Raw genomic sequence first — 11,337 nt, forward strand, 5'->3', positions numbered from 1 at the left:
AGACATGAGTACAAATGTGTGCATATAATAAATAGGGGTGCTCTCTTTCTCCACAGTAATGACATCAAAGAAGGACATATAAAATGCCAGAAATCTGAACATGGCATTAGGATAATTTAATTATTCCTCACTCTATCTGGCACACACACACACAACTTGCTTGGATGTAGTACACGGCTCAAGTCAGACCATCAAACCAGTGTCTCGCTTGAGGTATGGTTAGAAACATCTGCAAGCCATCACGACCTCAGATTCAAACACTTCCCATCTGTGTAATGAAATCCACGCATCAGCCCACCTTCACCCTCCTCTCTGCTTCAAGTCAGTTGGTTTATGGAAAAAAAGAAGAAAGAAAAAAATCTGAGTGTTGTGATGGTTATGGTGACGTGACAGAGCCAATCAAGTGTGTGACTGTGTGGGAGCGAGGCCTGCAAGGTGTTATGACTCAGCTCACGGTGACATGGTTGGATTATAAATCGTGACACTGTGTACATGCTTGTCCGCGTGGAGGCATTGCATGAGCCGGGGGTTTCTTCTCTGACGCTCAGAAAGAAAATAACGTTTGTTTTCTAAAACGAGATCGTATCAGTGATTGACGTTTGATGAAGGAATGTTTGGAAAGATAGCCGACAGACCGATAGATTAACAGCCTAAACGTGATATGCAGCATCCTGCATCTTTCATTAAAAAAAACAACCCAGTGTAATATATCATGCAGCACGGACAATGACAGGAATTATTTTTAATCTGCCACAAATGGGAGAAAGAAAATGAAATCAGAAATAAATATGGGGTTGAGGAGACAGTGTGTATTTTCTTTTGTATTGTGGCCTCAGCTAATTTTAATTACTCTCTAATAACTTCACTTTGCTTTGGGATTTCTTAGACTGACAGTACTATTGACCAGGGATGTTTGGGAAGCTTTAAGCATGCCCCTGACAGGCAGTCAGTTAGCTCATTGGGGATGGAATTTGGGTATCTCATGCTTAATTAGAACCCAATAACAGTGCAGTAATGCATTTCCATTGCAGCTACATTAACTCATGTTTACCTCTCTTTGTTTAAAAAATGATTTGATGCTTAATGAAAGACTTACCGTGAAGATATTTCTTCATAAAAACACACAATACATTTGGAAATAATCCATTCTCTTCCTTCAGTCTGCTCTTCTTTGTGTTTATTTTTTCCTTCAGCTCGCACATGTTGTCTACATTCCTGAGTTCTATAAATAATTCTTTAAAATAATAAAGCCCTCACGTTTTCAGACTTTGTAAACACTACAGAAATTTTTTTTTTGTACCTACAAGCTTGTTGATCTCCGAGTTCTGCTCTTCGTGCCTCACATGGGCAAATTTAATCTGCTTTGGAGCCAAGCAAGCAGATAAAGTTAAGCCCTTTCCTTCAACAGCACCTGGATGAAGAAGTGAGATGGAAAAGTGACTTGAACAACTTCAGGGATTTTATTCGTGCCGTTCCCCAACTAATGTCGCTCGAGAGAGACCGGTGAGGGACCTCAGAATGCCTGCCTGTTGCCAGGATGATACAAATTCAGGAAAAGCGAGATTAGATTAGTAGTGCAGCGTCTTTACGAAAGGGTTCTTGCATATTTATAGATTTTTCGGAGCATGCTGCCTTCACTGGATAGCAGAAACAGATTGAAAACAAAAGGAAAAGAGAGAGAGCGAAAGCAGCAAAATGAAATTCAGCAAAGATGTAGTTAAATCAAGAACTCAGCTTTAGATGTAGTTTTCTTGACCAAACAGGGTGACAAACATAAGGCCCAGCGGCAGAATCAGCCCAACACAGACTCCAATCAGCTTTTTCTATTGATAAAGAACTCCCAAATGCCCCATTCATACTCTACCAAAGTAATTAAGTAGTAGATAAAAAAATTAAATGACAGAAAAGTAGATCCACGGTGAAAAAAATAGGACATAATCTGTGCATTAACAAAAATGTTCTGTTTTAAATTTACCAAACAGTCTGGGCAACGACCAGAACTTTATCTAAAAGTTTACACGTTAATTTCTTACAGTTTAAGAGATGTGCTGACAGATTTCTTTCTTTTATCACAGCAGCATTTCTTTCAAGATTCAAAGTGTTTATTGTCATGTGTACAGAAGAAATAGCATTTCTCTGTGCACTGAAATTCTTCCTTTGCTGTCCATACACAAATGCCAAGTTAGGTAGGGTTGAAGGAAGATATTAAGATAAAGCTATCTTAATAGCTTGTCTTTATCATATAGAAAAACTTCTACACACCAGGCAAAAGAGGATTTTCACTGCTCCGGCCCACATGAGATCAAAACGGCCCATGATGTAAAACGAGTTGGACATCCGTGATCTAGCATATGACACCATAACCATGCTACCATCACTCAGAACTGTAAAACCCTAAGACTGAATTCTCAGAGTGACAACTTACATGTCTTTTAGAATTAAAAACTTGAATTGCTTGTCACCTGCCAGCCAATCATGCAGATACGTAAGTTCGTGATTTCATCAATAGAGAACTGTGTCGACGCCAACTTGTATAAAGGTCACTCTTAACACTTTTGTGAATATCGGAAGTATCCTTTTGAGTATCTCTGGTAGCTCCTATAAGGTTCTTGTCTTAACACCCACTCATTCATTCATTCTCCGTCTCTGCCATTCTCCCTGCTTCCTTCTTTTCAGACCTTTAATGAGTTTGAGATCGAGCAGCATCAGGAATGTGCCTATGACCATCTGGAGGCGTTTGACGGGGACAGTGACACAGCCACCATCTTGGGTCGTCTGTGTGGCAGTAAGATCCCGGAGTCGCTGGTGTCCACTGGCAACAAGATGTACCTACGCTTCATTTCTGACGCCTCAGTGCAAAGGAAGGGTTTCCAAGCTTCACACTCAACAGGTCTGTGGTCATATAAATATCCTTATGTAGTAAATAAAGTAGAAGTTTTTAAGTCTGTTCTTGGAACACTGTGCAAAGACCATATCTGTCGAGAGCATCACTCAAAGTCATCAGCGTAATTAATTGAAGTTAGGAGCAATGTCCCCCTCTAGTGGTCTTTAACAGCACGTGCATGCTGAAATAACCCGTCATGAAATCAAAAAGTGCCCCAAAATAATTTTTTTCATACTTTTTTCTTTCTTTGTGCCTCTTTAGAGTGTGGAGGTCGGCTGAAAGCAGAAGCTCATCAGAAGAACCTTTACTCCCACTCCCAGTTTGGAGACAACAATTATCCGGGTCACACTGACTGCGAGTGGCTGCTGACGGCAGAACAGGGCTACGGCATCGAGCTCAGCTTCATTACATTTGAGGTGGAGGAGGAGGCCGACTGTGGTTATGACTACATCGAGCTCTATAATGGGTATGATGCCAACTCACACCGACTGGGACGCTTCTGCGGTTCAGGGGTGAGTCACCGTTATTTTCAGGGACGTCTCTGAGTTCTGTAAACTTGAAAGACTTTTGGAGGACTCGCCACATGTTTTAGTGGTCGACAATGAAACACTTCAGGTTAGACATGAGTTTGCTTTGGCACTTTGAGTCAGTGAAGCTTTAGCTAGTTTTATAAATATGCATTGTATTACTTTGCAATGTTAAGTTTTGCAGCGTTCGCGATTTATTGAAATGTGCAAACATACATAGGAAAGGCAGTATATAAGGCAGTTTTAATGAGCTTGAAAGTCCACTTTTATTCTTCAACATAGCCTGAACGGCAGCTTTCTTGTAATTTCTTTAAGTAGTCTTCAGGAATAATTCTCCAGGCTTTTTGAAGGACAGTCAAAGCTCCTCTTTGGATGATCCCACGCTGCTTCAGTAATGGTGGGGAAGCCAGTCCATGATAGTGTTACATTGTGTGTTTTTCAGATATGCTTTTACTGGCAGTGTGTTTGAGATCATTGTCATGCTAAAAAGGAAGCTGTCTACCAATCAGACAATGTCCAGATGATATTGCATGGTGAATCCAAGTGTGATGATACATTACTGCATTCATAATTTCATCAATTTTGACACCATCCCCAACACCACTGGCTGACATGTTACCACAAACCATGATAGCAGACGTTCACTGTGTGGTACCTCTATTTTAATCACCTCCATACGTATTAACAACAATTTGAACCAAAAATTTTAATTTGGATTCACTGATTCTCAGTCCAGTTCTTTGGATGTTTCACATACCTCAGCCTTTTACTTCTGTTTCCCTTGTTTAAGAAAGACCCACACCATTTTTGATGAAGCTTCAGTGAATAGCAGCTAGATCTTAAGGGCATGACTTTCTGTACATAATGCCAAGATATGCCACGTTTTCAGCAAACAGCCCTCTTTTATATATGTCAAACTGTCTTATCTGTGCCATATTTTATAAATTCAACAAACAGGTTGCTCATAACAAATTGCCTAAATTTACGATTTAAGACTCTTTCTTTGCTAAGTTATCTGTTTTGTGTATATACAACACTGTGTCATCTATTGAGAAGGTATTTTTTAATGCTTGGATGATTCATAGGCAGTGTTGGGAAGGTTACTTTTAAAATGTATTCCATTACAGAATACAGAATACATGCCCCAAAATGTATTCTGTAACGTATTCCGTTACGTTACTCAATGAGAGTAACGTATTCTGAATACTTTGGATTACTTAATATATTATCATGCTTTTTAAAACTACATGAATGTACTATTGCTGTGATTTATTACTGTTACTGAAGGTCCGCGGCTCCGAACCGTAGTAAAGGGACCTCTGGCTAATACGTCGGGTTCCGTGTCGGGCTCGTAGCCGAAAAATAGCTTTACTTTGTTGTCTGGGTCAACTTTGCTTGCGAGAGACGTTGAAAGGCTGCTCCAACGGAACTTATTGTTTCAGAGGAAAACACGAACACAGTCGAGTCTTAATAGCTTACTTACACCTGGGCTCGTCGGGCACTCTTCTTGGCTGCAGTGGTTATTATTATATTTACATGCTTCCAGCTCCCGTTTTTGCTCGACGATAACTCGTGCTTTTCCTTTTTCTCCCTCCTCGCGCTCACAGACACATAACGGGTATGGCAGTCCATTCTCCCTGCAGCACGGACTACACTGCCCATGAGGCTACATTCTTTAGAGCTATACCTGTAGCATTCTGCCTGTTAGCTTAGCACAACAACAACAACAAAAAGGCCTCTCTCACCCAGGAAACATGCAGAGAGAGAGAGAGCGTTACCCTGTAACCATGGAAACCGCAACGTTGCCGCCTGGAACAACAGAACGTAGCTGTCAAACAAAACCCAAACAGGCCTGACCCGCGACAATATGAAACAGGAAAGTACCGCCGTGTAATCCATTTATTTCAACAAAGTAACTGTATTCTAAATACCACCTTTTTAAACGGTAACTGTAACGGAATACAGTTACTCATATTTTGTATTTTAAATACGTAACGGCGGTACATGTATTCCGTTACTCCCCAACACTGTTCATAGGTCAGTGTTAGTGGCTTAACAAACAAAAACAACATCGTTATGAAAATGTTCAGGTACAAGGACTGAAAATTTGTGAAAAAGCAGCCAATGTCCAAAAAAAACCCCCAAACCCCAAAACTCTAAAAGACCTTCAGAAAGCGTGGAGAACAATGTTCCCTCTAATTTTTTATGTGTCTGAGCAAACACCAACTCCCTGAGCGGTCCCTTGGACCACTGTGAGCAACATTAGACGTGTGCACTGTGGTCACGCAGGCATCTTATCCATCCAAGTTACATGGTTTATTAAAAGAATCAAATTACAGCATTTACGTTTATGTTAGACTACTTTTAATTAACTGCTTTAGCCCACTTACAACGAAAATTTAAAAAAAAAATCTTGTTCATGACCTGTGTAGTAACAATAACTTGAACTCCAATTTTGAAAACACAACTTTCTTTTTTTTATATTATGACTTGTATTATGAGTCTGTGGTCTGTCCTGTAACTCTCTCTGCAAAATACAGTATATAATGACCAATGTTGGGCAATTAATTATATAGTTACTTCTTCAAAAAAGTAACTGAGTTTTGCAAACAACAACGTTTTTCGCAGTTGTTTGCCTAAGAATGCAGCCAAGGGTTTTTTTTAAATAAACATTTCAAACTATTTACAGAACAATCGGCTGTTCTGCATCAAATTTGATGCCGCACAAATTATTTGTGCCACTCCAAAAAATAATTTCTGTCCAATATGAGATAAAGAAGAACAACAGCCTGATACCTGCAGGCCTGACAACAGCAGATGTATCACTCCTGTAACACCTGTAGTACTCAGCAGTCGCCCCATTGTTCTGACACACACAACAAAACTATTGACTAGACTACACACTAACTGCACAAGATTTGCGCTAAACGTGGCAAATCTCTCACATCTCAAAACACCGCCGTCAGTCCTAAAACTTAAGGTTATGTATATAACCCCGGTTCTCTGAGTAGTAGTGATGGGTTGTTCGCGAACGAAATGGCTCTTAGAGCCGACTCTTTGAAGTGAACAACGCAAGCCGGCTCCTTATTGGGAGCCGTGAGGTTTTTTTTTTCTTTCTCTCACCCTGTCTCTCGCCCTTTTTTCCGCTAAACTCCGCACGCGCGGCCTGTACTTTGCGCTGGGGGGGGGCATTAGTTACACTCACAGTAGCACAGGAACAGAGCCAGAGAGAAAGAGAGCGAGGGACAACAACGTCACATTAGAAAGGTATAGTAATCATCCACCATTTTCAGTTGCAGATGATAAAGGATTCAGAAATCATGCAGGCCCATATGACAGAGAATGTGCATCTTCTTTTTGTTTTAATATTTTAATTTATATTTAATTGTGTTGTGGTTTGCAGTGTTTTGTGTTGTTTCCCGTTAAATTTGTTTAAAAGGATTAAGCTGAAAATTTAAATAGTTAAAAATTTAAAATGTAAATAGTTGTTTTTTGTATTATATGATTTATTTATTACATTTTATGTGGAGTGAATAAATAAAGTATATTTATGGAGGCCCTTAGAGACAAAGCACGTACAAACTCCTAAGCATGTACAAACTCCAAAACATGTAAAAACTCCAAAACACGTACAAACTCAGAATCACGTACAAAAGACAACAGAAGTGCTCCAGGATGCTAGGGCGCAGTGTTGAGCTTTTGTTTCCTAGTGGCTACACAAGCCAGGAAGTATCAACAACCGGATTTGGTGTGTGGTAGTAACAGGTAAATGAACTTTTTTAAATTATTTGAATAAATATGAGTGCTTGTCTATAAATACACAAACAATACACACATGCTTTCAATTGTGCAATTTAAGTGATCTGGGTAGCTCTGTTTTGGAAGTTCAGTAAACGCTAGAAATGTGTTTTGGAGTTTGTACGTGCTTTTTGGAGTTTGTATATGCTTTAGAGTTTGTACGTGCTTTGTCTCTAGAGGCCATATATAAACATATATAAATAAAACCACTTTTTTTAACATTATCAATTCCTTTTCTGCATAATTTTATATTATTGTTAATGATTAAATAATTAAAGCAACAAAACAACCTGAAGAGCCAGTTCGGAGCCGAAAGAGCCGGCTCTTTTTAGTGAGCCGAGCCGAAAGAGCCGGATCTCTAAAAAGAGCCGGATCTCTAAAAAGAGCCGGAATTCCCATCACTACTGAGTAGCATGAGTGAGTGTCTCACCAGACCGCCCTCCTTGCTATGGAAGCGAGGAAGAGGTGGGCTTGTTTTGAATGACATCTGACGCTATAGGGAGGCACTGGCCCCTCCTGACATGGGCGTCACCTAGCCAGCCTGTAAGGGCTGGCGTAATGGTATTTGAGCTTCTGATGAGGTCACGCAGGAGGCGTTCCCATAGTGAGACATGAAACGAATGCTATGAAAGAGAACTTTTTTTTTGTCACTCCTAAAACTTCCCCCCTCCCTAAACAACAAATGCCATGTTTTGATTGGTCAACATGGTACATTTTTCCACCAATAGGAAAGGGTGGGGATTTTTGGTTTTGTTTTTGCTCACAGGTGGAGAGTGTTTTTAAGCGTTTTCCTTATAAAACGCCGTTTTTACCGTTTCTTCCCGCAGTAAATATAAACAAAGATAGTATTCAGGAAGAAAACTAAAAATTGCAGATATTTTTATCATAACTCTGGTTTTCATGGCCTATCAACACAATTTAAAAACTGGTATAAAGTCCACACTTTTTCCGTCAATTGTTCCGTCTGTCCTGCTCACATCTCCAATGGTTGTACACGTTGTCATTAACATGGCTTCACTCAACATCAGCCACGCCACTTTGCTAGCTAAAACACCGGTGTCTGCACATAAGGACGCTGTCATAGCCTGTCAACGACGTCGATTAGCTGTGTATATACGAATTTTAAATCTCAGGACTATGGGATAAGGTGGCATCGTTCTAATCCCATACAGGAGCAGCCAGTCACTTACTGACTAACACTGCAAAACAGAATTGTTAACATATTTACTTTAATTTCAATTCAGGTTAGATTTTTTTTTTGTGCGCAACGCAGATTTTTTTCTGCGCAGAGACCGTGCCAGCAGTGCGCAATTGCGCATGCGCGCAGCTCAGAGGGAACATTGCTGGAGAAGTGTTGCTTAAAAGCACTTTAGAAAAGCAGAAGAAAGTCTGGCTGCTTGGAAGCAAAATATATAGAAATTAGTCAAGACGTGAATCATAACTTTTGAATAGTACTGTATCCTGAAATATATAAAAGCAACCTCTTCACTGTGTGTCTGTTGTCCCTTCCTCAGCCTAGAGAGGGGATTTACTCACCTGGAGATGCTATGCTGATCCGTTTCCATAGCGACGACACAATAAGCAAGAAGGGCTTCCACATCCTCTACACGAGCACCAAGTTCCAGGAGAACCTTCACACCAGGAAATGACTACAGTCGTAGCCCGTAACCTCTGACCTCTGTGCAGCCCCAGCCACTGTTACCCTGACCTTCACGGCAATGAGAAAAGTACAGCTCGTCCCCTCTTGGCCAGCTATGAGAAGAAGATGACTCTTCTGTGGATATCTGTCTCCCTCTGTGGCTCCACACAGGTCACTGCACTCCGAGATGAGACGAGGAAAAACATTGAGACTTATCAGCAAACACTTGGGGGATTGCACTGATGACCGCGCGAGCCGTTTTCACGGAGAAGATGGTTTTGTTACCGCACATCAAAGCTATGTGATCAGTACAGGACGACAGGGTTGCAGGAGATCCATATAGATTCACTGAGATACCCGGAGCTGAACAAATGCAAATAAAAAGCACAAACACTAGTTTCATATTTGGAGATATAAACCGCGGATGCCAAAGAAACTAAAGACCTTAAAAATGCATCCGAGGAGGGAGTCCAGAGTCTGGGACCGTGCGAAGTACTGTGATCAGACGGCTGCTTACCATCCACAGTAACCCACGACAAACTGCTGACAAACATTTTTATTGCCTTTGAGGCCTGGGAACTGGTCTCTTCAGCCCAGCTCAGAACGGCTGCAGATTATTTTATTCCATGTCTTTGTATTGTAAAACTCATTGTGTTTACTGTGTGTGTGCGTGTGTGTGTGTGGGGGGGGGGGGGGGGGGGGGGGACAAAGAGGCTTGAGTCTGCCCTTTGCCCTTTTTGTTGTTTTTCTTGCTTACAGCTTATGCAGATTGTGGAATAAAAAGAAAATAAAGAATATTAAATGCAAATAAAGACTTCCAAAACGATGTGTGATGTTAATGTTAAGCCTCACTGTAAGTTGTGGGTGTGTCCAGTTGCCCTTCCTCCACAGTGAACATGTGATTTTCTTTTTTTCTTCTTCTTCCCCAGTGGATAGCAGAAGGGAATATTTTACACAGCTGTCTCTTGAAAGTCAGTGACTGAAGGAGAGATTCCCATGGTGCTAAAAATAAAGAATACACTGAAAGACTGAATGAAGGCTTTCAAATGGAGACAGCGTGCAAACAGCACTCTGCAATCAACAGCACTAGTCCTATGGAACTACAATATTGCCTTAGAACCAAATGTATGCTATCGGACGTCGCTCTTACATCTCGTGTCGGCGCCATGTTTTGATTTGTTTGGTGAGATTGGTTTAATTGTAAAAAAAAACTAGCAACAACAAAAAAAAACATGAAACGTGAAGTCCGGGTGTAAGACGATATCCGCAGTGCATGTGTGTTTGTGTCACTTTTGTGGTTACATGCACACATACACGTGTTTTTTGTGCATTTAGGGGGGAAAAAGAACAATTCGAAGGATATGTGTTGCAAATGGGCTGCGTTGTTTCTCTTAGTGTGTTGTAGGTGATTCTAGAGCAAATGTGCGTGTGTGTCTTTTAAGTTGTGTGTTTTTAAGTTGAATCTCTCATTGCTGTATGTGCCAAGCTCCAGGTGACCCTGATCCCATTGTTAACTGTAGTTTTTGCTTTATGGTTCCACCTCTGGGTCTGACATGACGTCCTCTGCATCGGTCATTAAAATACACACAGGCTAAAGCCACACTTGTGTTCTCTTTGTCTTTTGTTTTTAAAGGAAATATTAATCTGTTCATAAAATCCTAGCATTTAGCTTGAGATGGTTATCATGTGACAGCATGATATTTATGGTAAAATATAAAATGGTAAAATATTTACCATTTTATAGTCTTTCATTCTTTATTCTCTGGCTTCAACTCTTAATTCAAACACTGCTATTTGTAGATTTAACGATGCTTACACAACGTGCCAGAGCGGGAGACGTGATTGGACAGCTGCTGATCACACAGGAACGTCATCACAGAGCTAATTAACAGTCGTCCAATGAGATTTTGAACTTTGGCGCTACTAAATAATTGTATACTTTTAAATAAACTCGTAAAAAAAATCTATAAGTATTCAAGTGGCGCACACTCAGCATAAAACCACACAGCCACAGCAAACAGCAGTCCACTCTCTCTTGTGAATGAGTTTTTTCTTTGTGGGACTCCTGTAAACATCAAAAAACCACAGCTTTCCAGCATGAGAAGATCTTAACTCATCTTACCTTTATAAGATCAGTTTAATGAGCTTCACTTGTCTCTCATTCGGCGCAACAAACTCCCAACAGTTTGATGCCGCTGCTTTACCAGGAGACAACCACTAGAGTGCGCCCTTAATGAGCTTTTTAAAGGTCAGAGCCCCCAAAAATAAAAGAAATCATTATTTTATTAGAAATCTGTTTTTCTGGTATTCTCCCAGATGAACACAGCACTGATTAGAAATATTTAAAACTCTTGAATAATCTTTTAAAGGCATACAAGGCTGTTAATTTAAACTTTCATCATGGGGAAAACTTTCATGTACATGCTGTACAACACTTTTTACACTTTTTAGTCATTAAAATGAGGAAATGAAACCATAAACGTCTGGAC

At 40.4% G+C, this 11,337-nt stretch overlaps 1 protein-coding gene and 1 long non-coding RNA gene across 11 annotated transcripts in view; one reads left to right on the forward strand and one right to left on the reverse strand.

Annotated features, from left to right (window-relative positions):
- tll1 (tolloid-like 1) overlaps nucleotides 1–10,447 on the forward strand; it is a 60,839-nt gene extending 50,392 nt beyond the window's left edge. For 9 of the 10 annotated variants that reach the window (XM_085162806.1, XM_085162810.1, XM_085162809.1 and 6 more), the window contains 3 exons: nucleotides 2,677–2,890; nucleotides 3,146–3,396; nucleotides 8,724–10,447. In XM_085162806.1, the coding sequence (XP_085018932.1) occupies nucleotides 2,677–2,890; nucleotides 3,146–3,396; nucleotides 8,724–8,858 (600 nt within the window). In that variant the 3' untranslated portion in view covers nucleotides 8,859–10,447. Of the gene's footprint in view, nucleotides 1–2,676; nucleotides 2,891–3,145; nucleotides 4,497–5,448; nucleotides 5,606–8,723 lie in introns of those variants that run through there. The other variant, XR_014874556.1, reaches the window with a different exon arrangement.
- LOC146517144 (uncharacterized) lies at nucleotides 1,827–8,729 on the reverse strand. The gene is made up of 2 exons (XR_014874557.1): nucleotides 7,612–8,729; nucleotides 1,827–6,412 (listed from the first exon to the last, which is right to left on the reverse strand). It is a non-coding gene; the product is annotated as an uncharacterized LOC146517144 (long non-coding RNA).
- Nucleotides 10,448–11,337: the final 890 nt, after the last annotated feature.

This window comes from Neolamprologus multifasciatus, chromosome 6, assembly GCF_963576455.1.
Source record: "Neolamprologus multifasciatus chromosome 6, fNeoMul1.2, whole genome shotgun sequence".
Taxonomy (NCBI): domain Eukaryota; kingdom Metazoa; phylum Chordata; class Actinopteri; order Cichliformes; family Cichlidae; genus Neolamprologus; species Neolamprologus multifasciatus.